Source organism: Oncorhynchus keta, chromosome 12, assembly GCF_023373465.1.
Source record: "Oncorhynchus keta strain PuntledgeMale-10-30-2019 chromosome 12, Oket_V2, whole genome shotgun sequence".
NCBI classification, from domain to species: domain Eukaryota; kingdom Metazoa; phylum Chordata; class Actinopteri; order Salmoniformes; family Salmonidae; genus Oncorhynchus; species Oncorhynchus keta.
In genome coordinates, this window is record NC_068432.1 from 55,472,445 (window position 1) to 55,498,704 (window position 26,260).

At 49.4% G+C, this 26,260-nt stretch overlaps 1 protein-coding gene and 3 long non-coding RNA genes across 100 annotated transcripts in view; 3 read left to right on the forward strand and 1 right to left on the reverse strand.

Annotated features, from left to right (window-relative positions):
* Positions 1–26,260, reverse strand: part of LOC118376345 (polypyrimidine tract-binding protein 3-like) — a 105,726-nt gene that overhangs the window by 10,094 nt on the left and 69,372 nt on the right. For 49 of the 50 annotated variants that reach the window (XR_008061612.1, XR_008061648.1, XR_008061639.1 and 46 more), the window contains exons 7-12: positions 25,718–25,792; positions 21,690–21,865; positions 19,757–19,790; positions 18,490–18,582; positions 13,453–13,669; positions 1,819–1,896 (exon numbers count right to left, since the gene is read on the reverse strand). Coding sequence is in view for 2 of the 50 variants with exons in the window: in XM_052458717.1 (XP_052314677.1) it covers positions 1,819–1,896; positions 13,453–13,669; positions 18,490–18,582; positions 19,757–19,790; positions 21,690–21,865; positions 25,718–25,792 (673 nt within the window). In the remaining 48 variants the exon portion in view is untranslated. The remainder of the gene's footprint in view (positions 1–1,818; positions 1,897–13,452; positions 13,670–18,489; positions 18,583–19,756; positions 19,791–21,689; positions 21,866–25,717; positions 25,793–26,260) is intronic. The other variant, XM_052458719.1, reaches the window with a different exon arrangement.
* Positions 6,904–13,231, forward strand: LOC127906495 (uncharacterized). 47 transcript variants are annotated; one of them, XR_008061672.1, is made up of 10 exons: positions 6,910–7,037; positions 7,280–7,329; positions 7,688–7,837; positions 7,897–7,946; positions 9,103–9,302; positions 10,299–10,348; positions 10,549–10,648; positions 11,652–11,751; positions 12,839–12,924; positions 12,974–13,231. It is a non-coding gene; the product is annotated as an uncharacterized LOC127906495 (long non-coding RNA). The 47 variants fall into 47 exon arrangements; XR_008061675.1 differs by having other exon boundaries at positions 7,688–7,787; XR_008061670.1 differs by lacking the exon at positions 7,280–7,329 and having other exon boundaries at positions 6,904–7,037.
* LOC127906497 (uncharacterized) lies at positions 15,884–18,379 on the forward strand. Its single transcript, XR_008061711.1, has 3 exons — positions 15,884–16,035; positions 16,123–16,526; positions 18,193–18,379. It is a non-coding gene; the product is annotated as an uncharacterized LOC127906497 (long non-coding RNA).
* LOC127906498 (uncharacterized) lies at positions 22,782–23,580 on the forward strand. 2 transcript variants are annotated; one of them, XR_008061712.1, is made up of 3 exons: positions 22,782–23,047; positions 23,087–23,208; positions 23,328–23,580. It is a non-coding gene; the product is annotated as an uncharacterized LOC127906498 (long non-coding RNA). The 2 variants fall into 2 exon arrangements; XR_008061713.1 differs by having other exon boundaries at positions 22,782–23,007.

The window sequence follows — 26,260 nt, forward strand, 5'->3', positions numbered from 1 at the left end:
CTTGGTTGCAAATTGGTCTCCCAAATGAACAATAACCCCAAGCATACTTCCAAAGTTGTGGCAAAATGGCTTAAGGACAACAAAGTCAAGGTATTGGAGTGGCCATCACAGAGCCCTGACCTCAATCCTATAAAAAATTTGGGGGCAGAACTGAAAAAGCGTGTGACTCAGTTACACCAGCTCAGTTCGGAGGAATGGGCCAAAAATCACCCAACTTATTGTGGGAAGCTTGTGGAAGGCTACCCAAAACGTTTGACCCAAGTTAAACAATTTAAAGGCAATGCTACCAAATACTAATTGAGTGTATGGAAACTTCTGACCCACTGGGAATGTGATGAAAGAAATAAAAGCTGAAATAAATAATTCTCTCTACTATTATTCTGACATTTCACATTCTTAAAATAAAGTGGTGATCCTAACTGACCTAAGACAAGATAATTTTTTACTAATCTATATCGAATTATTTTAAGAAGGTCATACCAAGGATAATTTAGCTATTTGACTTTTAAGACCCCTTGAAGTATGAAAAATTAAAAATAAACAAATTCCATGCATTTTTTCCAACTGTTACCACGGGACCTTTAGACGAGGTCTGTGAGGCCTGTGGGGGGGCCTGTGAGGCCTGTGGGGGGGGGTCTGTGAGGCCTGTGGGGGGGCCTGTGAGGCTTGTGGGGGGCTGTGAGGTCTGTGAGGCCTGTGGGGGGCCTGTGAGGCCTGTGGGGGGCCTGTGAGATCTGTGAGGCCTGTGAGGCCTGTGGGGGGGCCTGTGAGGCCTGTGGGGAGGCCTGTGAGGCCTGTGAGGCCTGTGAGGCCTGTGGAGCCTGTGGGGGGGCCTGTGAGGCCTGTGGGGGGGCCTGTGGGGGGCCCGTGAGGCCTGTGGGGGGGCCTGTGAGGGGGCCCTGTGGGGGGGCCTGTGAGGCCTGTGGGGGGGCCTGTGAGGCCTGTGAGGGGGCCTGTGAGGGGGCCTGTGGGGGAGCCTGTGAGGCCTGTGGGGGGCCTGTGGGGGCGCCTGGGCCTGTGGGGAGCCTGTGGGGGGCCTGTGAGGCCTGTGGGGGGGCCTGTGAGGCCTGTGGGGGGCCTGTGAGGCCTGTGAGGGGGCCTGTGAGGCCTGTAGGGGGGCCTGTGAGGCCTGTGGGGGGGCCTGTGAGGCCTGTGGGGGCGCCTGTGAGGCCTGTGAGGGGGCCTGTGAGGCCTGTGGGGGGGCCTGTGAGGCCTGTGGGGGGGCCTGTGAGGCCTGTGGGGGCCTGTGAGGCCTGTGAGGGGGCCTGTGAGGCCTGTGGTGGGGCCTGTGACAATAGACGTACTACATGTTCCTGAGAGTCTCACCTTTCCACATAGGGGGACATAATAAGCTGAAAGCTGAAACACGGCTCCAACTCTTGTTGCCTTTCATCGGCAGATACAGTCGATTGCTAGCTTTAACTAACATATTTAACTAACATATTTAACTAACATATTTAACTAACATATTTAACTAACATATTTTTATTATGCTACTTAGATTTCTGTGGTAGAGCGGACATCAACTCTAGGGGGTAAAGAAGGTCATTTTGCGTTTGAGTCGACGCTCAAGTTTCAAGTATTTGGTTTAGCCGTGGTAGGCCGGCATTGTAAATAAGAATTTGTTCTTAACTGACTTGCCAAGTTAAATAAAAGTTCAATTAAAAACTACAAAGGTGATCTCTGTGAACATCAGGGAAACTGTCAAGTAGAGGCCTCTGTTGGAGCAGTGAAGGTTTCTGTTTGAATCGCGGCCTAGTCGGTCCTTTGAGTGTTGCTGAAGCAGTGAGGAAGTCAAGTGTCAGAAAGAGAACCTACTGGAAGAACTTGAAGGCCTTGACTGTGTATCCAGTCCCAGCAAACAGCTCCTTCAGGATGTCATCTGTTATAGATGGACTGTCGGTAGAGAGGAGGACGAAAACAAAGGAACAGTGTTTAGAGGGGAGCTCTGAAGAAAAAAGGCTTTTTACCTTTCACTATTTCTTCAACTGGTGATACCTCTGGTGGAGTATACTGCAGGAGTACAGCCTCTACAGTATACTGCAGGAGTACAGCCTCTACAGTATACTGCAGGAGTACAGCCTCTACAGTATACTGCAGGAGTACAGCCTCTACAGTATACTGCAGGAGTACAGCCTCTACAGTATACTGCAGGAGTACAGCCTCTACAGTATACTGCAGGAGTACAGCCTCTACAGTATACTGCAGGAGTACAGCCTCTACAGTATACTGCAGGAGTACAGCCTCTACAGTATACTGCAGGAGTACAGCCTCTACAGTATACTGCAGGAATACAGCCTCTATAGTATACTGCAGGAGTACAGCCTCTACAGTATACTGCAGGAGTACAGCCTCTACAGTATACTGCAGGAATACAGCCTCTATAGTATACTGCAGGAGTACAGCCTCTACAGTATACTGCAGGAGTACAGCCTCTATAGTATACTGCAGGAGTACAGCCTCTACAGTATACTGCAGGAGTACAGCCTCTACAGTATACTGCAGGAGTACAGCCTCTATAGTATACTGCAGGAATACAGCCTCTATAGTATACTGCAGGAGTACAGCCTCTATAGTATACTGCAGGAGTACAGCCTCTATAGTATACTGCAGGAGTACAGCCTCTATAGTATACTGCAGGAGTACAGCCTCTACAGTATACTGCAGGAGTACAGCCTCTACAGTATACTGCAGGAATACAGCCTCTATAGTATACTGCAGGAGTACAGCCTCTACAGTATACTGCAGGAGTACAGCCTCTACAGTATACTGCAGGAGTACAGCCTCTACAGTATACTGCAGGAATACAGCCTCTATAGTATACTGCAGGACTATAGTATACTGCAGCAGTATACTGCAGGAGTACAGCCTCTATAGTATACTGCAGGAGTACAGCCTCTACAGTATACTGCAGGAGTACAGCCTCTACAGTATACTGCAGGAGTACAGCCTCTACAGTATACTGCAGGAGTACAGCCTCTACAGTATACTGCAGGAGTACAGCCTCTACAGTATACTGCAGGAGTACAGCCTCTACAGTATACTGCAGGAATACAGCCTCTAGTATACTGTATAGTATACTGCAGGAGTACAGCCTCTATAGTATACTGCAGGAGTACAGCCTCTACAGTATACTGCAGGAGTACAGCCTCTACAGTATACTGCAGGAGTACAGCCTCTACAGTATACTGCAGGAGTACAGCCTCTATAGTATACTGCAGGAGTACAGCCTCTATAGTATACTGCAGGAGTACAGCCTCTACAGTATACTGCAGGAGTACAGCCTCTATAGTATACTGCAGGAGTACAGCCTCTACAGTATACTGCAGGAGTACAGCCTCTACAGTATACTGCAGGAGTACAGCCTCTATAGTATACTGCAGGAGTACAGCCTCTATAGTATACTGCAGGAGTACAGCCTCTACAGTATACTGCAGGAGTACAGCCTCTATAGTATACTGCAGGAATACAGCCTCTATAGTATACTGCAGGAGTACAGCCTCTATAGTATACTGCAGGAGTGCCTCTACAGTATACTGCAGGAGTACAGCCTCTATAGTATACTGCAGGAGTACTGCTTCTATAGTATACTGCAGGAGTAGTATACTGCAGGAGTACAGCCTCTATAGTATACTGCAGGAGTACAGCCTCTGTATACTGCAGGAGTACAGCCTACTAGTATACTGCAGGAGTACAGCCTCTATAGTATACTGCAGGAGTACAGCCTCTATAGTATACTGCAGGAGTACAGCCTCTACAGTATACTGCAGGAGTACAGCCTCTACAGTATACTGCAGGAGTACAGCCTCTACAGTATACTGCAGGAGAGCCTCTACAGTATACTGCAGGAGTACAGCCTCTACAGTATACTGCAGGAATACAGCCTCTATAGTATACTGCAGGAGTACAGCCTCTACAGTATACTGCAGGAATACAGCCTCTACAGTATACTGCAGGAGTACAGCCTCTACAGTATACTGCAGGAATACAGCCTCTATAGTATACTGCAGGAGTACAGCCTCTACAGTATACTGCAGGAATACAGCCTCTACAGTATACTGCAGGAGTACAGCCTCTACAGTATACTGCAGGAGTACAGCCTCTACAGTATACTGCAGGAGTACAGCCTCTACAGTATACTGCAGGAGTACAGTATACTGCAGGAGTACAGCCTCTACAGTATACTGCAGGAGTCTACAGTATACTGCAGGAATACAGCCTCTATAGTATACTGCAGGAGTACAGCCTCTATAGTATACTGCAGGAGTACAGCCTCTATAGTATACTGCAGGAGTACAGCCTCTACCTACTGCAGGAGTAGTATAGTATACTGCAGGAGTACAGCCTCTATAGTATACTGCAGGAGTACAGCCTCTATAGTATACTGCAGGAGTACTGCCTCTATAGTATACTGCAGGAATACAGCCTCTATAGTATACTGCAGGAGTACAGCCTCTACAGTATACTGCAGGAGTACAGCCTCTACAGTATACTGCAGGAGTACAGCCTCTACAGTATACTGCAGGGTACAGCCTCTACAGTATACTGCAGGAGTACTCTACAGTATACTGCAGGAGTACAGCCTGCTATAGTATACTGCAGGAGTACAGCCTACTATAGTATACTGCAGGAGTACAGCCTCTATAGTATACTGCAGGAGTACAGCCTCTACAGTATACTGCAGGAGTATAGTATACTGCAGGAGTACAGCCTCTATAGTATACAGTATACTGCAGGAGACAGCCTCTATAGTATACTGCAGGAGTACAGTCCATCCATCCCCAGAAGTAAACACAATAGTAACTAGTGTTGGAGAGGGGAGAAGGGAGGTGTAGTTTGAGAGGGGGAGGAGGGAGGTGTAGTAGGAGAGGGGGAGGAGGGAGGTGTTGTTGGAGAGGGGGAGAAGGGAGGTATTTGAGTTGGAGAGGGAGGAGGGAGGAGGGGGCAGGTGTTTGGTTGGAGGGAGGTGTATAGTTGGAGAGGGGGAGGAGGGAGGTGTAGTTGGAGAGGAGGGAGGTGTAGTTGGAGAGGGGGAGGAGGGAGGTAAAGTTGGAGAGGGGGAGGAGGGAGTTAAAGTTGGAGAGGGGGAGGAGGGAGGTGTAGTTGTAGAGGCGTGGGTATAGTTGGAGAGAGGGAAGAGGGAGGTTATAGGGAGTTAAAGTTGGAGAGGGGGAGGAGGGAGGTAAAGTTGGAGAGGGGGAGGAGGGAGTTAAAGTTGGAGAGGGGGAGGAGGGAGGTGTAGTTGTAGAGGGGGAGGTATAGTTGGAGAGAGGGAAGAGGGAGTTATAGTTGGAGAGGGGGAGGAGGGAGGTGTAGTTGTAGAGGAGGGAGGTGTAGTTGGAGAGAGGGAAGAGGGAGTTATAGTTGGAGAGGGGGAGGAGGGAGGTAAAGTTGGAGAGGGGGAGGAGGGAGGTAAAGTTGTAGAGGGGGAGGTATAGTTGGATAGAGGGAAGAGGGAGTTATAGTTGGAGAGGGGGAGGAGGGAGGTAAAGTTGGAGAGGGGGAGGAGGGAGGTAAAGTTGGAGAAGGGGAGGAGGGAGTTAAATTTGGAGAGGGGGAGGAGGGAGGTGTAGTTGTAGAGGGGGAGGTATAGTTGGAGAGAGGGAAGAGGGAGTTATAGTTGGAGAGGGGGAGGAGGGAGGTGTAGTTGTAGAGGGGGGGAGGGAGGTGTAGTTGGAGAGGTGGAGGAGGGAGGTGTAGTTGGAGAGGGGGAGGAGGGAGTTAAAGTTGGAGAGAGGGAGGAGGGAGGTGTAGTTGTAGAGGGGGAGGTATAGTTGGAGAGAGGGAAGAGGGAGTTATAGTTGGAGAGGGGGAGGAGGGAGGTGTAGTTGTAGAGGAGGGAGGTGTAGTTGGAGAGAGGGAGGAGGGGGGTGTCGTTGGAGAGGGGGAGGAGGGAGGTGTAGGTGGAGAGGGGGAGGAGGAGGGTATAGTTGGAGAGGGGGGGGTAGAGTTGGAGAGGGGGGAGGTGTAGTTGGAGAGAGGGAGGAGGGGAGGTGTCGTTGGAGAGGGGGAGGAGGGAGGTGTAGTTGGAGAGGTGGAGGAGGGAGGTGTAGTTGGAGAGGGCGAGGAGGGAGGTGTAGTTGTAGAGGGGGAGGTATAGTTGGAGAGAAGGAAGAGGGAGTTATAGTTGGGGAGGAGGGAGGTGTAGTTGTAGAGGAGGGAGGTGTAGTTGGAGAGAGGGAAGAGGGAGTTATAGTTGGAGAGGGGGAGGAGGGAGGTAAAGTTGGAGAGGGGGAGGAGGGAGGTAAAGTTGTAGAGGGGGCAGGTATAGTTGGAGAGAGGGAAGAGGGAGTTATAGTTGGAGAGGGGAGGAGGGAGGTAAAGTTGGAGAGGAGGGTGGGAGGGAGGTAAAGTTGGAGTTGGAGGGGGGTGGCAGGGGAGTTAGTGAAGGGAGTTGGAGGTGGAGGGAGCAGAGGAGGTATAGTGAATCTAGAGGGAGTATATGGAGAGGCAGGGAAGAGGGAGTTATGGGATGTTGGAGAGGGGAGGAGGGAGGTTTGTAGAGGAGGGGAGGTGTAGTTGGAGAGAGGGAGGAGGGGGTATAGTGAATCTCACTGTTGGATAGATGGTTGGAGGTAGGAATCTAACGGGATGTTGGAGGAGGGGAGGTATAGTGAATCTAATGGGATGTTGGATAGATGGAGGGTGGCAGAGGGAGTGTAGGAATGGAGAGGGGAGGGTGGAGGGTATAGTTGGAGAGAGGGAGGTATAGTGAATCTCACTGGTTGGATATAGTTGGAGAGGGGAGGAATGGGAGGGGAGGAGGAGGTATAGTGTTGGAGAGGGGAGGAGGCAGAGGTATAGTGAATCTCACGGGATGTTGGATAGATGGAGGGTGTATAGTGAATCTAATGGGATGTTGGATAGGGAGGGTGGCAGAGGGGAGGTATAGTGAATCTAACTGGGATGTTGGATAGATGGAGGGTGGCAGAGGGAGGTATAGTGAATCTAATGGGATGTTGGATAGGTGGAGGGTGGCAGAGGGAGGTATAGTGAATCTAATGGGATGTTGGATAGATGGAGGGTGGCAGAGGGAGGTATAGTGAATCTCACTGGATGTTGGATAGATGGAGGGTGGCAGAGGGTGAATCTAATGGGATGTTGGATGGAGGTGGCAGAGGGAGGTATAGTGAATCTACTGGATGTTGGATAGATGGAGGGTGGCAGAGGGAGGTATAGTGAATCTAATGGGATGTTGGATAGATGGAGGGTGGCAGAGGATAGGGAGGGTATAGTGAATCTAATGGGATGTTGGATAGATGGAGGGTGGCAGAGGGAGGTATAGTGAATCTAATGGGATGTTGGATAGGTGGAGGGTGGCAGAGGGAGGTATAGTGAATCTAATGGGATGTTGGATAGATGGAGGGTGGCAGAGGAGGTATAGTGAATCTAATGGGATGTTGGATAGATGGAGGGTGGCAGAGGGAGGTATAGTGAATCTAATGGGATGTTGGATAGATGGAGGGTGGCAGAGGGAGGTATAGTGAATCTAATGGGATGTTGGATAGATGGAGGGTGGCAGAGGGAGGTATAGTGAATCTAATGGGATGTTGGATGGAGGTGGAGGAATCTCAATGTGGCAGAGGAGGTATAGTGAATCTAATGGGATGTTGGATAGATGGAGGGTGGCAGAGGGAGGTATAGTGAATCTAATGGATGTTGGATAGGTGGAGGGATGTGGAGGGAGGTATAGTGAATCTAATGGGATGTTGGATAGGTGGAGGGTGGCAGAGGGAGGTATAGTGAATCTAATGGGATGTTGGATAGATGGAGGGTGGCAGAGGGAGGTATAGTGAATCTAATGGGATGTTGGATAGATGGAGGGTGGCAGAGGGAGGTATAGTGAATCTAATGGGATGTTGGATATAGTGAATGGATGTTGGGTGGCAGAGGGAGGTATAGTGAATCTAATGGGATGTTGGATAGGTGGAGGGTGGCAGAGGGAGGTATAGTGAATCTAATGGGATGTTGGATAGATGGAGGGTGGGGAGGTATAGTGAATCTAAGGGATGTTGGATAGAGGAGGGTATATAGTGAATCTAATGGGATGTTGGATAGATGGAGGGTGGCAGAGGGAGGTATAGTGAATCTAATGGGATGTTGGATGGAGGGTGGCAGAGGGAGGTATGGAATCTAGGGATGGAGGGGAGGGTGGCAGAGGGAGGTATAGTGAATCTAATGGGATGTTGGATAGATGGAGGGTGGCAGAGGGAGGTATAGTGAATCTAATGGGATGTTGGATAGATGGAGGGTGGCAGAGGGAGGTATAGTGAATCTAATGGGATGTTGGATAGATGGAGGGTGGCAGAGGAGGTATAGTGAATCTAGGGATGGGATAGGATGGAGGAGGGTGGCAGAGGGAGGTATAGTGAATCTAAGGATGGATAGGTGGATAGTATAGTGATCTAATGGGATGTTGGATAGATGGAGGGTGGCAGAGGAGGTATAGTGAATCTAATGATGTTGGATAGATGGAGGGTGGCAGAGGGAGGTATAGTGAATCTAATGGGATGTTGGATAGATGGAGGGTGGCAGAGGGAGGTATAGTGAATCTAATGGGATGTTGGAATAGGTGGAGGGAGGGTGGCAGAGGGAGGTATAGTGAATCTAATGGGATGTTGGATAGATGGAGGGTGGCAGAGGGAGGTATAGTGAATCTAATGGGATGTTGGATAGATGGAGGGTGGCAGAGGGAGGTATAGTGAATCTAATGGGATGTTGGATAGATGGAGGGTGGCAGAGGGAGGTATAGTGAATCTAATGGGATGTTGGATAGATGGAGGGTGGCAGAGGTATAGTGAATCTAATGGGATGGGATAGATGGAGGGTGGCAGAGGGAGGTATAGTGAATCTAATGGGATGTTGGATAGAGGGAGGTGGAGGGATGGCAGAGGAGGAGCAGAGGGAGGTATAGTGAATCTAATGGGTTGGATGGTGGAGGGGTGGCATAGAATCTAATGGATGTTGGTGGCAGAGGGAGGTATAGTGAATCTAATGGGATGTTAGTGAATCTAGTGAATCTAATGGATGGGAGGGAGGGTGGCAGAGGGAGGTATAGTGAATCTAATGGGATGTTGGATAGATGGAGGGTGGCAGAGGGAGGTATAGTGAATCTAATGGGATGTTGGATAGATGGAGGGTGGCAGAGGGAGGTATAGTGAATCTAATGGGATGTTGGATAGGTGGAGGGTGGCAGAGGGAGGTATAGTGAATCTAATGGGATGTTGGATAGATGGAGGGTGGCAGAGGGAGGTATAGTGAATCTAATGGGATGTTGGATAGATGGAGGGTGGCAGAGGGAGGTATAGTGAATCTAATGGGATGTTGGATAGATGGAGGGTGGCAGAGGGAGGTATAGTGAATCTAGGGATGTTGGATAGATGGAGGGTGGCAGAGGGAGGTATAGTGAATCTAATGGGATGTTGGATAGATGGAGGGTGGCAGAGGGAGGTATAGTGAATCTAATGGGATGTTGGATAGATGGAGGGTGGCAGAGGGAGGTATAGTGAATCTAATGGGATGTTGGATAGATGGAGGGTGGCAGAGGGAGGTATAGTGAATCTAATGGGATGTTGGATAGATGGAGGGTGGCAGAGGAGGTATAGTGAATCTAATGGGATGTTGGATAGATGGAGGTGGAGGGTGGCAGAGGGAGGTATGAATCTAACTGGATGAATCTAATGGGATGTTGGATAGATGGAGGGTGGCAGAGGGAGGTATAGTGAATCTAATGGGATGTTGGATAGATGGAGGGTGGCATGGTGAATCTAATGGGATGTGGATAGGTGGAGGGTGGCAGAGGGAGTATAGTGAATCTAATGGGATGTTGGATAGGTGGAGGGTGGCAGAGGGAGGTATAGTGAATCTAATGGGATGTTGGATAGATGGAGGGTGGCAGAGGGAGGTATAGTGAATCTAACTGGGATGTTGGATAGATGGAGGGTGGCAGAGGGAGGTATAGTGAATCTAATGGGATGTTGGATAGATGGAGGGTGGCAGAGGGAGGTATAGTGAATCTAATGGGATGTTGGATAGATGGAGGGTGGCAGAGGGAGGTATAGTGAATCTCACTGGATGTTGGATAGATGGAGGGTGGAGAGGAGGTGAATCTAATGGGATGTTGGATAGGGGAGGTGGCAGAGGGAGGTATAGTGAATCTAATGGGATGTTGGATAGATGGAGGTGGCAGAGGAGGTATAGTGAATCTAATGGGATGTTGGATAGAGGAGGGTGGCAGAGGGGTAGTGAATATAGTGAATCTAATGGGATGTTGGATAGATGGAGGGTGGCAGAGGGAGGTATAGTGAATCTAATGGGATGTTGGATAGGTGGAGGGTGGCAGAGGGAGGTATAGTGAATCTAATGGGATGTTGGATAGATGGAGGGTGGCAGAGGGAGGTATAGTGAATCTAATGGGATGTTGGATAGATGGAGGGTGGCAGAGGGAGGTATAGTGAATCTAATGGGATGTTGGATAGATGGAGGGTGGCAGAGGGAGGTATAGTGAATCTAATGGGATGTTGGATAGATGGAGGGTGGCAGAGGGAGGTATAGTGAATCTAATGGGATGTTGGATAGATGGAGGGTGGCAGAGGGAGGTATAGTGAATCTAATGGGATGTTGGATAGGTGGAGGGTGGCAGAGGGAGGTATAGTGAATCTAATGGGATGTAGGTGGAGGGTAGAGGGAGGTGGAATCTAATGGGTGGCAGAGGGGGAGGTATAGTGAATCTAATGGGATGTTGGATAGATGGAGGGTGGCAGAGGAGGTATAGTGAATCTAATGGGATGTTGGATAGATGGAGGGAGAGGGAGGTATAGTGAATCTAATGGGATGTTGGATAGATGGAGGGTGGCAGAGTGAATCTCACTGGATGTTGGATAGGGAGGGTGGCAGAGGGAGGTATAGTGAATCTAATGGGATGTTGGATAGATGGAGGGTGGCAGAGGGAGGTATAGTGAATCTAATGGGATGTTGGATAGATGGAGGGTGGCAGAGGGAGGTATAGTGAATCTAATGGGATGTTGGATAGATGGAGGGTGGCAGAGGGAGGTATAGTGAATCTAATGGGATGTTGGATAGATGGAGGGTGGCAGAGGGAGGTATAGTGAATCTAATGGGATGTTGGATAGATGGAGGGTGGCAGAGGGAGGTATAGTGAATCTAATGGGATGTTGGATAGATGGAGGGTGGCAGAGGGAGGTATAGTGAATCTAATGGGATGTTGGATAGATGGAGGGTGGCAGAGGGAGGTATAGTGAATCTAATGGGATGTTGGATAGATGGAGGGTGGCAGAGGGAGGTATAGTGAATCTAATGGATGTTGGATAGAATGGAGGGTGGCAGAGGGAGGTATAGTGAATCTAATGGGATGTTGGATAGATGGAGGGTGGCAGAGGGAGGTATAGTGAATCTAATGGGATGTTGGATAGATGGAGGGTGGCAGAGGGAGGTATAGTGAATCTAATGGGATGTTGGATAGATGGAGGGTGGCAGAGGGAGGTATAGTGAATCTAATGGGATGTTGGATAGATGGAGGTGGCAGAGGGAGGTATAGTGAATCTAATGGGATGTTGGATAGATGGAGGGTGGCAGAGGGAGGTATAGTGAATCTAATGGGATGTTGGATAGATGGAGGGTGGCAGAGGGAGGTATAGTGAATCTAATGGGATGTTGGATAGATGGAGGGTGGCAGAGGGAGGTATAGTGAATCTCACTGGATGTTGGATAGATGGAGGGTGGCAGAGGGAGGTATAGTGAATCTAATGGATGTTGGATAGATGGAGGGTGGCAGAGGGAGGTATAGTGAATCTAATGGGATGTTGGATAGATGGAGGGTGGCAGAGGGAGGTATGGGATGTGAAGATGGAGGGTGGCTAATGAATCTAATGGATGTTGGATAGATGGAGGGTGGCAGAGGGAGGTATAGTGAATCTAATGGGATGTTGGATAGATGGAGGGTGGCAGAGGAGGTATAGTGAATCTAATGGGATGTTGGATAGGAGGGTGGAGGAGTGGCAGAGGGGAGGTATAGTGAATCTAATGGGATGTTGGATAGATGGAGGGTGGCAGAGGGAGGTATAGTGAATCTAATGGGATGTTGGATAGTGTGGAGGGTGGCAGAGGGAGGTATAGTGAATCTAATGGGATGTTGGATAGATGGAGGGTGGCAGAGGGAGGTATAGTGAATCTAATGGGATGTTGGATAGATGGAGGGTGGCAGAGGGAGGTATAGTGAATCTAATGGGATGTTGGATAGATGGAGGGTGGCAGAGGGAGGTATAGTGAATCTAATGGGATGTTGGATAGATGGAGGGTGGCAGAGGGAGGTATAGTGAATCTAATGGGATGTTGGATAGATGGAGGGTGGCAGAGGAGGTATAGTGAATCTAATGGGATGTTGGATAGATGGAGGGTGGCAGAGGGAGGTATAGTGAATCTAATGGGATGTTGGATAGATGGAGGGTGGCAGAGGGAGGTATAGTGAATCTAATGGGATGTTGGATAGATGGAGGGTGGCAGAGGAGGTATAGTGAATCAATGGGATGTTGGATAGATGGAGGGTGGCAGAGGGAGGTATAGTGAATCTAATGGGATGTTGGATAGATGGAGGGTGGCAGAGGGAGGTATAGTGAATCTAATGGGATGTTGGATAGATGGAGGGTGGCAGAGGGAGGTATAGTGAATCTAATGGGATGTTGGATAGATGGAGGGTGGCAGAGGGAGGTATAGTGAATCTAATGGGATGTTGGATAGATGGCAGAGGGAGGTATAGTGAATCTAATGTATAGGAATCTGAATCTGGGGATGTTGGATAGATGGAGGGTGGCAGAGGGAGGTATAGTGAATCTAATGGGATGTTGGATAGATGGAGGGTGGCAGAGGGAGGTATAGTGAATCTCACTGGATGTTGGATAGGTGGAGGTGGCAGAGGGAGGTATAGTGAATCTAATGGGATGTTGGATAGATGGAGGGTGGCAGAGGGAGGTATAGTGAATCTAATGGGATGTTGGATAGATGGAGGGTGGCAGAGGGAGGTATAGTGAATCTAATGGGATGTTGGATAGGTGGAGGGTGGCAGAGGGAGGTATAGTGAATCTAATGGGATGTTGGATAGATGGAGGGTGGCAGAGGGAGGTATAGTGAATCTAATGGGATGTTGGATAGATGGAGGGTGGCAGAGGGAGGTATAGTGAATCTAATGGGATGTTGGATAGATGGAGGGTGGCAGAGGGAGGTATAGTGAATCTAATGGGATGTTGGATAGATGGAGGGTGGCAGAGGGAGGTATAGTGAATCTAATGGGATGTTGGATAGATGGAGGGTGGCAGAGGGAGGTATAGTGAATCTCACGGGATGTTGGATAGGTGGAGGGTGGCAGAGGGAGGTATAGTGAATCTAATGGGATGTTGGATAGATGGAGGGTGGCAGAGGAGGTATAGTGAATCTCACGGGATGTTGGATAGATGGAGGGTGGCAGAGGGAGGGAAGATGTTCTGAAAGTTCTTGGATCCAGGCTTCTTGAAGCGGTGTAGCGGGGAGCCGCTGAAGTCTTTCGTGAGGCCCTGGTCTTCCTGTCCCTCCCTGGGCAGCTGGACCGTCTGGTGCTTAGAGATGGTCACTCTGATCACCTTGCCGTGCAGCCGCTGGCCGTTCAGGTGGGACATTGCTGGAGGAGACGAGGAGAAGAGTCAGACACCGTACATACAGACTGACAGACATAAATAATTATAATAAAATAATAATATATTTGATTTGGCGGACACCTTTTTTATTTATTTTTATTTACCCCATTTTCTCCCCAATTTTCGTGGTGTCCAATTGTTTTAGTAGCTACTATCTTGTCTCATCGCTACAACTCCCGTACGGCTCGGGAGAGACGAAGGTTGAAAGTCATGCGTCCTCCGATACACAACCCAACCAAGCCGCACTGCTTCTTAACACAGCGCGCATCCAACCCGGGAGCCAGCCGCACCAATGTGTCGGAGGAAACACCGTGCACCTGGCAACCTTGGTTTGCGCGCACTGCGCCCGGATCGCCACAGGAGTCGCTGGTGCGCGATGAGACAAGGATATCCCTACCGGCCAACCCATCCCTACCGGCCAACCCCTCCCTAACCCGGACGACCAACCCCTCCCTAACCCGGACGACGCTAGGCCAATTGTGCCTCGCCCCACGGACCTCCCGGTCACGGCCGGTTACGACAGAGTCTCTGGTGGCACAGCTGGCGCTGCAGTACAGCGCCCTGGACCACTGCGCCACCCGTGAGGCCGGCGGACACCTTTCAGGGCCCTCAAGGACATCTGACATTAACAGGAGGCCTAAATAAAAGCCAGTGTAGTACATAATATAGTTAAATCAACTGTAGTACATAATATAATTAAATCAACTGTAATACCTAATATAATTAAATCAACTGTAATACCTAATATGTTGGTAGAGCATGGCGCTTGTAACGCCAGGGTAGTGGGTTCGATCCCCGGGACCACCCATACGTAGAATGTATGCACACATGACTGTAAGTCGCTTTGGATAAAAGCGTCTGCTAAATGGCATATATTATTATTATTATATATTATTATTAATTAAATCAACTGTAATACATAATATAGTTAAATCAACTGTAATACCTAATATAATTAAATCAACTGTAATACATAATATAGTTAAATCAACTGTAATACATAATATAGTTAAATCAAGTGCATGAATCAAAGTAACATTTGAAATGAAAGGACCAGACGAAACAGAATGGATCAAAGAGGAGGGGATAGTATATGGACCCGGTTTTAGGGTTATTAGGGTTATTTTTTTAATATAGTTTTTTATTTTCAGTTACTAACAAATTCTTATTTACATTGACGGCCTACCCCAGCCTTCCTCGGACGATGCTGGGTAAATTGTTCACTGCTGTCCTCTCAGTATTATAACAGTAGGATCTGTCCTCTCAGTATTATAACAGTAGGATCTGTCCTCTCAGTATTATAACAGTAGGATCTGTCCTCTCAGTATTATAACAGTAGGATCTGTCCTCTCAGTATTATAACAGTAGGATCTGTCCTCTCAGTATTATAACAGTAGGATCTGTCCTCTTAGTATTATAACAGTAGGATCTGTCCTCTTAGTATTATAACAGTAGGATCTGTCCTCTCAGTAGTATAACAGTAGGATCTGTCCTCTCAGTATTATAACAGCAGGATCTGTCCTCTCAGTATTAAAACAGTAGGTTATGTCCTCTCAGTATTATAACAGTAGGATCTGTCCTCTCAGTATTATAACAGTAGGATCTGTCCTCTCAGTATTATAACAGTAGGATCTGTCCTCTCAGTATTATAACAGTAGCATCTGTCCTCTCAGTATTATAACAGTAGGATCTGTCCTCTCAGTATTATAACAGTAGGATCTGTCCTCTCAGTAGTATAACAGTGGGTTCTGTCCTCTCAGTATTATAACAGTAGGATCTGTCCTCTCAGTATTATAACAGTAGGATCTGTCCTCTCAGTATTATAACAGTAGGATCTGTCCTCTCAGTATTATAACAGTAGGTTCTGTCCTCTCAGTATTATAACAGTAGGATCTGTCCTCTCAGTATTATAACAGTAGGATCTGTCCTCTCAGTATTATAACAGTAGGATCTGTCCTCTCAGTATTATAACAGTAGGATCTGTCCTCTCAGTATTATAACAGTAGGATCTGTCCTCTCAGTATTATAACAGTAGGATCTGTCCTCTCAGTATTATAACAGTAGGTTCTGTCCTCTCAGTATTATAACAGTAGGATCTGTCCTCTCAGTATTATAACAGTAGGATCTGTCCTCTCAGTATTATAACAGTAGGATCTGTCCTCTCAGTATTATAACAGTAGGTTCTGTCCTCTCAGTATTATAACAGTAGGTTCTGTCCTCAGTATTATAACAGTAGGATCTGTCCTCTCAGTATTATAACAGTAGGATCTGTCCTCAGTATTATAACAGTAGGATCTGTCCTCTCAGTATTATAACAGTAGGATCTGTCCTCTCAGTATTATAACAGTAGGTTCTGTCCTCTCAGTATTATAACAGTAGGATCTGTCCTCTCAGTATTATAACAGTAGGATCTGTCCTCTCAGTATTATAACAGTAGGTTCTGTCCTCAGTATTATAACAGTAGGATCTGTCCTCTCAGTATTATAACAGTAGGATCTGTCCTCTCAGTATTATAACAGTAGGTTCTGTCCTCTCAGTATTATAACAGTAGGATCTGTCCTCTCAGTATTATAACAGTAGGTTCTGTCCTCTCAGTATTATAACAGTAGGATCTGTCCTCTCAGTATTATAACAGTAGGTTCTGTCCTCTCAGTATTATAACAGTAGGTTCTGTCCTCTCAGTATTATAACAGTAGGATCTGTCCTCTCAGTATTATAACAGTAGGATCTGTCCTCTCAGTATTATAACAGTAGGATCTGTCCTCTCAGTATTATAACAGTAGGATCTGTCCTCTCAGTATTATAACAGTAGGATCTGTCCTCTCAGTATTATAACAGTAGGTTCTGTCCTCTCAGTATTATAACAGTAGGATCTGTCCTCTCAGTATTATAACAGTAGGATCTGTCCTCTCAGTATTATAACAGTAGGATCTGTCCTCTCAGTATTATAACAGTAGGTTCTGTCCTCTCAGTATTATAACAGTAGGATCTGTCCTCTCAGTAGTATAACAGTAGGATCTGTCCTCTCAGTATTATAACAGTAGGATCTGTCCTCTCAGTATTATAACAGTAGGTTCTGTCCTCTCAGTATTATAACAGTAGGTTCTGTCCTCAGTATTATAACAGTAGGTTCTGTCCTCTCAGTATTATAACAGTAGGATCTGTCCTCAGTATTATAACAGTAGGTTCTGTCCTCTCAGTATTATAACAGTAGGATCTGTCCTCTCAGTATTATAACAGTAGGATCTGTCCTCTCAGTAGTATAACAGTGGGTTCTGTCCTCTCAGTATTATAACAGTAGGATCTGTCCTCTCAGTATTATAACAGTAGGTTCTGTCCTCTCAGTATTATAACAGTAGGTTCTGTCCTCTCAGTATTATAACAGTAGGATCTGTCCTCTCAGTATTATAACAGTAGGATCTGTCCTCAGTATTATAACAGTAGGTTCTGTCCTCTCAGTATTATAACAGTAGGATCTGTCCTCTCAGTATTATAACAGTAGGTTCTGTCCTCTCAGTATTATAACAGTAGGATCTGTCCTCTCAGTATTATAACAGTAGGATCTGTCCTCTCAGTATTATAACAGTAGGATCTGTCCTCTCAGTATTATAACAGTAGGTTCTGTCCTCAGTATTATAACAGTAGGATCTGTCCTCTCAGTATTATAACAGTAGGTTCTGTCCTCAGTATTATAACTGTAGGATCTGTCCTCTCAGTATTATAACAGTAGGATCTGTCCTCTCAGTATTATAACAGTAGGATCTGTCCTCTCAGTATTATAACAGTAGGTTCTGTCCTCTCAGTGTTATAACAGTATGATCTGTCCTCTCAGTATTATAACAGTAGGTTCTGTCCTCTCAGTATTATAACAGTAGGTTCTGTCCTCTCAGTATTATAACAGTAGGATCTGTCCTCTCAGTATTATAACAGTAGGTTCTGTCCTCTCAGTATTATAACAGTAGGATCTGTCCTCTCAGTATTATAACAGTAGGATCTGTCCTCAGTATTATAACAGTAGGATCTGTCCTCTCAGTATTATAACAGTAGGATCTGTCCTCTCAGTATTATAACAGTAGGATCTGTCCTCTCAGTATTATAACAGTAGGTTCTGTCCTCTCAGTATTATAACAGTAGGATCTGTCCTCTCAGTATTAAAACAGTAGGATCTGTCCTCTCAGTATTAAAACAGTAGGTTCTGTCCTCTCAGTATTATAACAGTAGGTTCTGTCCTCTCAGTATTATAACAGTAGGATCTGTCCTCTCAGTATTATAACAGTAGGATCTGTCCTCTCAGTAGTATAACAGTAGGATCTGTCCTCTCAGTATTATAACAGTAGGATCTGTCCTCTCAGTATTATAACAGTAGGTTCTGTCCTCTCAGTATTATAACAGTAGGATCTGTCCTCAGTATTATAACAGTAGGATCTGTCCTCAGTATTATAACAGTAGGTTCTGTCCTCTCAGTATTATAACAGTAGGATCTGTCCTCTCAGTATTATAACAGTAGGTTCTGTCCTCTCAGTATTATAACAGTAGGTTCTGTCCTCTCAGTATTATAACAGTAGGTTCTGTCCTCTCAGTATTATAACAGTAGGATCTGTCCTCAGTATTATAACAGTAGGATCTGTCCTCAGTATTATAACAGTAGGTTCTGTCCTCTCAGTATTATAACAGTAGGATCTGTCCTCTCAGTATTATAACAGTAGGTTCTGTCCTCTCAGTATTATAACAGTAGGATCTGTCCTCAGTATTATAACAGTAGCATCTGTCCTCAGTATTATAACAGTATGATCTGTCCTCTCACCAAGCTGAGCCTGAGTAGCGTCGGCCATCTGGATTAAGGCATTCTCTTTCTTGTTGAACAGAATCTTGACCCGATGCACATCACCATACACCCCTAGAGAGAAGGGATAGAGGGGAGGGATAGAGAGAAGGGATAGAGAGAAGGGATAGAGGGAAGGGATAGAGAAAGTATCTGTCCTCTCAGTATTATAACAGGAGTATTAGAGGGGTCCTCTCAGGGATAACAGGGGAGGGATAGAACAGGAGGGATAGAACAGAATGGATAGAGGGAAGGGATCTGAGAGAAGGGATAGTGGGAAGGGATAGAGAGGAGGGATAGAGGGGAGGGATAGAGGGGAGGGATAGAGAGGAGGGATAGAGAGAAGGGATAGAGGGAAGGGATAGAGAGAAGGGATAGAGGGAAGGGATAGAGAGAAGGGATAGAGAGAAGGGATAGAGGGAAGGGATAGAGAGAAGGGATAGAGGGAAGGGATAGAGAGAAGGGATAGAGAGAAGGGATAGAGGGAAGGGATAGAGAGAAGGGATAGAGAGGAGGGATAGAGGGAAGGGATAGAGGGAAGGGATAGAGGAAGGGATAGAGAGAAGGGATAGAGAGAAGGGATAGAGGGGAGGGATAGAGGGAAGGGATAGAGAGAAGGGATAGAGGGAAGGGATAGAGAGAAGGGATAGAGAGAAGGGATAGAGAGAAGGGATAGAGGGAAGGGATAGAGAGAAGGGATAGAGAGAAGGGATAGAGAGAAGGGATAGAGAGAAGGGATAGAGGGAAGGGATAGAGGGAAGGGATAGAGGGGAGGGATAGAGGGGAGGGATAGAGGGGAGGGATCGAGGGGAGGGATCGAGGGGAGGGATAGAGAGAAGGGATCGAGGGGAGGGATCGAGGGGAGGGATAGAGGGAAGGGATAGAGGGGAGGGATAGAGGGGAGGGATAGAGGGGAGGGATAGAACGAGAGAGTGGGAGGGACAAGAGGAGTGTGAAGTACATACATTATTTCAATACAATTCAAAGGGGGCTTTATTGGCAAGGGAAAACAGATGTTTACATTGCCAAAGCAAGATCATTTCCCTTCATTGTATAATGCTGAGAGTTACGCGGAGATGGAAGGATAGAGGGGTGTGAGATGGCAAACAGATGTCAGTATCTAAACAGACAACAGGACAGGAAGTATACTTATCAGCCAATCACAGTTAGCATAAAAGGCACAGTAACCACGGTAACCCACACACACACAGCTATGCAGTGAATGACAACCATTACTAAATGGCCTTACCAAATAGGATGAACAGTCCATGTGGTGATATGCTCTGCAGGGAGAAGAAAGAGGAAATCAGACAACTGGTCAAGTGAAGGTAATACTGGTGGTGTGGTGATACAGAAACCAACCAAGCATGCACCTTCCCTTTCCCTTGCATCATCATCACACACATCCAGCCAGCCAGCCAGCCAGCCAGCCAGCCAGCCAGCCAGCCAGCAGCGGCCTAGCCAGCCAGCCAGCAGCGGCCGAGCCAGCCAGCAGCGCCCAGCCAGCAGGGCCCAGCCAGCAGCGGCCTAGCCAGCCAGCCAGCCAGCCAGCCAGCAGCGGCCTAGCCAGCCAGCCAGCCAGCAGCGGCCTAGCCAGCCAGCCAGCCAGCAGCGGCCTAGCCAGCCAGCCAGCCAGCAGCGGCCCAACCAGCCAGCAGCAGCCCAACCAGCCAGCCAGCAGCAGCCCAGCCAGCCAGCCAGCCAGCCAGCAGTGGCCTAGCCAGCCAGCCAGCAGCGGCCCAACCAGCCAGCCAGCAGCAGCCAAACCAGCCAGCCAGCAGCAGCCCAGCCAGCCAGCCAGCAGGGCCCAGCCAGCCAGCAGGGCCCAGCCAGCCAGCAGCAGCCCAGCCAGCCAGCCAGCCAGCAGGGCCCAGCCAGCAGCAGCCCAGCCAGCAGGGCCCAGCCAGCAGCAGCCCAGCCAGCCAGCAGGGCCCAGCCAGCAGCAGCCCAGCCAGCCAGCCAGCAGGGCCCAGCCAGCAGCAGCCCAGCCAGCCAGCCAGCAGCAGCCCAGCCAGCCAGCCAGCAGGGCCCAGCCAGCCAGCCAGCAGCAGCCCAGCCAGCAGGGCCCAGCCAGCAGCAGCCCAGCCAGCCAGCCAGCAGGGCCCAGCCAGCCAGCCAGCAGCAGCCCAGCCAGCAGGGCCCAGCCAGCCAGCCAGCAGCAGCCCAGCCAGCAGGGCCCAGCCAGCCAGCCAGCAGCAGCCCAGCCAGCAGGGCCCAGCCCTAATGCTGCTTATCTAGCTGGAGAATCAGATAAGACCCAGCTATTCACTATTACCTATGTAGTGGGCCCTGGTGAAAAGTAGTGCACTGCATAGATAAAAGGGTGGGATTTGGGACACAGCCCAGGTCGTGTCTTGTGACATCAACTGCTGCTGACACAGATAGAGAAAGCAGTTACTAACATGAAACTCTTTAATGATTGCAGCCCAGCAGAGAATCCAACATGATATTTACCAAGAAGTAGACCTAAGTACCATCACATTCTAACACCAGCTTCTATCTGTTCATACGTCATATCCCTTCTTACCAGGTCAGTACCATCACATTCTAACACCAGCTTCTATCTGTTCATACGTCATATCCCTTCTTACCAGGTCAGTACCATCACATTCTAACACCAGCTTCTATCTGTTCATACGTCATATCCCTTCTTACCAGGTCAGTACCATCACATTCTAACACCAGCTTCTATCTGTTCATACGTCATATCCCTTCTTACCAGGTCAGTACCATTTAGTTCTCTGGAAAGTGTCCCTTCTCACCAGGTCAGTAACATTTAGTTCTCTGGAAAGTGTCCCTTCTCACCAGGTCAGTACCATTTAGTTCTCTGGAAAGTGTCCCTTCTCACCAGGTCAGTAACATTTAGTTCTCTGGAAAGTGTCCCTTCTCACCAGGTCAGTACCATTTAGTTCTCTGGAAAGTGTCCCTTCTCACCAGGTCAGTACCATTTAGTTCTCTGGAAAGTATGATATTTTATGTCTATTTTAGGCGGGTTGATGTGTGGCATGTTCTGAGAGTTTTGTAAGGGGTAGTAGCCTGATCCCAGATCTGTTGGTACTATCAACTCAACATTCATTGTATTGCCAAATGTTTAGCTTGACAGTGAGCAATGGCGTTGGCAAGAGCACAAACAATAAAGAGGAGTTGAGGGGGTAACAGGGGAGCCGGGGGGGGTCACTCACATCAGGGTTGAGGTTGGAGACGAGGAGAACGGCGTGGACAGCGATGGGGGCCATGCCGTGTAGGGTCATCCGTCCCGAGACTGAGCCGGGCATGGCGAGGGGTCCCAGAGCGCCGGTCATCGTGTGCATGGACAGACCTGGGGGCACGCACGATAGCAGGTCAAAGGGCGGGCCTACTAGAGGAGGGAGGAGGGCCCAGGGTCAGTATGAGGAGGGAGGAGAGACGGTAGGAGAGGGGAGGGGGAGGGGAGGGGAGGGCCCAGGGTCAGTATGAGGAGGGAGGAAAGACGGTAGGAGAGGGTAGGGGGAGAAGAGACTTTAGGAGAGGGGAGGGCCCAGGGTCAGTATGAGGAGGGAGGAAAGACAATAGGAGAGGTGAGGGGAGAGGAGGAGAGATGGTAGGAGAGGTGAGGTGAGGGTTGGGAGGGGATAGGGGAGGTGAGGGGGAGGAGAGACGGTAGGAGAGGTGAGGGGAGGAGAGACGGTAGGAGAGGTGAGGAGAGGTGAGGGGGAGGGGAGGAGAGACGGTAGGAGAGGTGAGGAGAGGGGGGGGAGGGGAGGGAGGAGACGGTAGGAGAGGTGAGGGGGAGGGGGAGGAGAGACGGTAGAGGTGAGGAGAGGTGAGGGGGGAGGGGAGGAGAGACGGTAGGAGAGGTTAGGAGAGGTGAGGGGGAGGGGAGGAGAGACAGTAGGAGAGGTGAGGTGAGGGTTGGGAGGGTGAGAGGGAGATGAGGGGGAGGAGAGACGGTAGGAGAGGTGAGGGGGAGGTAGGAGAGGGAGGGGGAGGGGGAGGAGAGACGGTAGGAGAGGGGAGGGGAGGGGAGGAGAGACGGTAGGAGAGGTGAGGGGGAGGGGAGGGAGACGGTAGAGAGGAGGGGGAGGGGGAGGAGAGACGGTAGGAGAGGTGAGGGGAGGGGAGGAGAGATTCGGTAGGAGAGGGGAGAGGTGAGGGGGAGGGGAGGAGAGACGGTAGGAGAGGGAGGGGAGGGGAGGAGAGACGGTAGGAGAGGTGAGGGGGAGGGGGAGGAGAGACGGTAGGAGAGGTGAGGGGGGTGAGGGGGAGGAGGAGACGGTAGGAGAGGTGAGGAGAGATGAGGTGAGGAGGGTGTCCCAAATGGCACCCTATTCACTATATAGTACATTTGGGACGCAGTCAGAGAGTGGGAGAAAGATGATGATGATGGATGAGATTATGTAATTATAAAAATAGAAACACTAGAACATGATTCCCCAGTCAAGTCAATGGGGCTGGTGGTCTGAGGATGACTCCTCAGTCAGGTCAATGGGGCGGGTGGTCTGAGGATGACTCCTCAGTCAGGTCAATGGGGCTGGTGGTCTGAGGATGACTCCTCAGTCAGGTCAATGGGGCGGGTGGTCTGAGGATGACCCTCAGTCAGGTCAATGGGGCGGGTGGTCTGAGGATGATTCCCCAGTCAGGTCAATGGGGCTGGTGGTCTGAGGATGACTCCTCAGTCAGGTCAATGGGGCTGCCGCGGTCTGAGGATGATTCCCCAGTCAGGTCAATGGGGCTGGTGGTCTGAGGATGATTCCCCAGTCAAGTCAATGGGGCTGCCGGGGCTGGAGGATGATACCTACCTATATAGGGGTATGGGGTCAGGAGGATGAGTCCCCAGTCAGGTCAATGGGGCTGGTGGTCTGAGGATGATTCCCCAGTCAAGTCAATGGGGCTGCCGTGGTCTGAGGATGATTCCAGAGTCAGGTCAATGGGGCTGCCGTGGTCTGAGGATGAGTCCCCAGTCAGGTCAATGGGGCTGGTGGTCTGAGGATGATTCCAGAGTCAGGTCAATGGGGCTGCCGTGGTCTGAGGATGATTCCAGTCAGGTCAATGGGGCTGCCGCGGTCTGAGGATGAGTCCCCAGTCAGGTCAATGGGGCTGGAGGAGGGATGATTCCTACCTATCAAGGGGTATGGGGCTGGAGGAGGTACCTACCTATAAGGGGTATGGGGCTGGAGGAGGGTGATAGTGGGATGATTCCAGGATGACCTACCCCAGTCAGGGGTATGGGGCTGCCGTGGTCTGAGGGGACTCCCTATAGTCAGGTCAATGGGGCTGATTCCTGACCTATCAATGTATGGGGCAATGAGGGGTGATAGTGGGGTGGTACCTACCTATATAGGGGGTATGGGGCAGGAGGGATCCAAATGGGGTATGGGGCTGAGGAGGGTGATACCTACCTATAGGGGGTATGGGGCTGGAGGAGGGGATACTGGTGGGGGTATGGGGCAGGAGGATGATGATACCCCAGGGGTATGGGGCAGGAGGAGGGTGATACCTACCTATAGGGGGTATGGGGCTGGAGGAGGGTGATACCTACCTCATAGGGGGTATGGGGCTGGAGGAGGTGATACCCACCCATATGGGGCAGGAGGAGGTGACCTACCTATATAGGGGTATGGGGCTGGAGGAGGGTGATACCTGACCTATATAGGGGGTATGGGGCTGGAGGAGGTGATAGTGGGGTGGTACCTACCTATAGGGGGTATGGGGCTGGAGGAGGGTGATACCTACCTATATAGGGGTATGGGGCTGAGGGGAGCCCACCCCATAGGGGGCAGGAGGGTGATAGTGGGGTGGTACCTACCTATATAGGGGGTATGGGGCTGGAGGAGGGTGATACCTACCTATATAGGGGTATGGGGCAGGAGGAGGGTGATACCTACCTATATAGGGGGTATGGGGCAGGAGGAGGGTGATACCTACCTATATAGGGGGTATGGGGCAGGAGGAGGGTGATACCTACCTATATAGGGGGTATGGGGCTGGAGGAGGGTGATACCTGGGGGTATGGGGCAGGAGGAGGGTGATACCTACCATATAGGGGTATGGGGCAGGAGGAGGGTGACCTACCTATATAGGGGGTATGGGGCAGGAGGAGGGTGATACCTATCTATATAGGGGGTATGGGGCTGGAGGAGGGTGATACCTACCTATATAGGGGGTATGGGGCTGGAGGAGGGTGATACCTATCTATATAGGGGGTATGGGGCTGGAGGAGGGTGATAGGGGGTGATACCTATCTATATAGGGGTATGGGGCTGGAGGAGGGTACCTATCTATATAGGGGTGGGGCTGGACCTACCTATATAGGGGGTATGGGGCTGGAGAAGGGTGGTACCTACCTATATAGGGGGTATGGGGCAGGAGGAGGGTGATAGTGGGGTGGTACCTATCTATATAGGGGGTATGGGGCTGGAGGAGGGTGATACCTATCTATATAGGGGGTATGGGGCTGGAGGAGGGTGATAGTGGGGTAGTACCTACCTATATAGGGGTATGGGGCTGGAGGAGGGTGATACCTACCTATATAGTGGGTATGGGGCAGGAGGAGGGTGATACCTACCTATATAGGGGGTATGGGGCAGGAGGAGGGTGATACCTATCTATATAGGGGTATGGGGCTGGAGGAGGGTGATACCTACCTATATAGGGGGTATGGGGCTGGAGGAGGGTGATAGTGGGGTGGTACCTACCTATATAGGGGGTATGGGGCAGGAGGAGGGTGATACCTACCTATATAGGGGGTATGGGGCAGGAGGAGGGTGATAGTGGGGTGGTACCTACCTATATAGGGGGTATGGGGCAGGAGGAGGGTGATACCTACCTATATAGGGGGTATGGGGCAGGAGGAGGGTGATAGTGGGGTGGTACCTACCTATATAGGGGTATGGGGCAGGAGGAGGGTGATAGTGGGGTGGTACCTACCTATATAGGGGGTATGGGGCAGGAGGAGGGTGATAGTGGGGTGGTACCTACCTATATAGGGGTATGGGGCAGGAGGAGGGTGATAGTGGGGTGGTACCTACCTATATAGGGGGTATGGGGCAGGAGGAGGGTGATAGTGGGGTGGTACCTACCTATATAGGGGTATGGGGCAGGAGGAGGGTGATAGTGGGGTGGTACCTACCTATATAGGGGGTATGGGGCAGGAGGAGGGTGATAGTGGGGTGGTACCTACCTATATAGGGGGTATGGGGCAGGAGGAGGGTGATAGTGGGGTGGTACCTACCTGCTTGGGGGAACCCGATCGCGGGGCCAAAACCTGCTGCCCCAGCGTAAGGCGAAGAGATGATACCTGGAGGACCTGGAAACACAATAAATCAACAAATCAATCAAATGTATAAAATATAAAGCCCTTTTTACCTCAGCAATTGTCACAAAGTGCTTAACTTTCCCAAGATCCCAAAGGCCAAACAAAGCAGCATTGGTGGGAAAAGTATCCAATGGTCATACTTGAGTAAAAGTAAAGATACCTTAATAGAAAATAACTCAATCAAAAGTGAAAGTCACCCAGTAAAATACTACTTTAGCAAAAGTCTAAAAGTATTGGCTTTTAAATATACTGAAGTATCAAAAGTCAAAAATATAAATAATTTCAAATTCCTTATATAAAGCAAACCAGATGGCACCAATTTACAGATAGCCAACACGACATCATTTACAAATTACGCATGTGTGTTTTGTGAGTCCTCCAGATCAGAGGCAGTAGAGATGACCAGGGATGTTCTCTGTTTAGTGAGTCCTCCAGATCAGAGGCAGTAGAGATGACCAG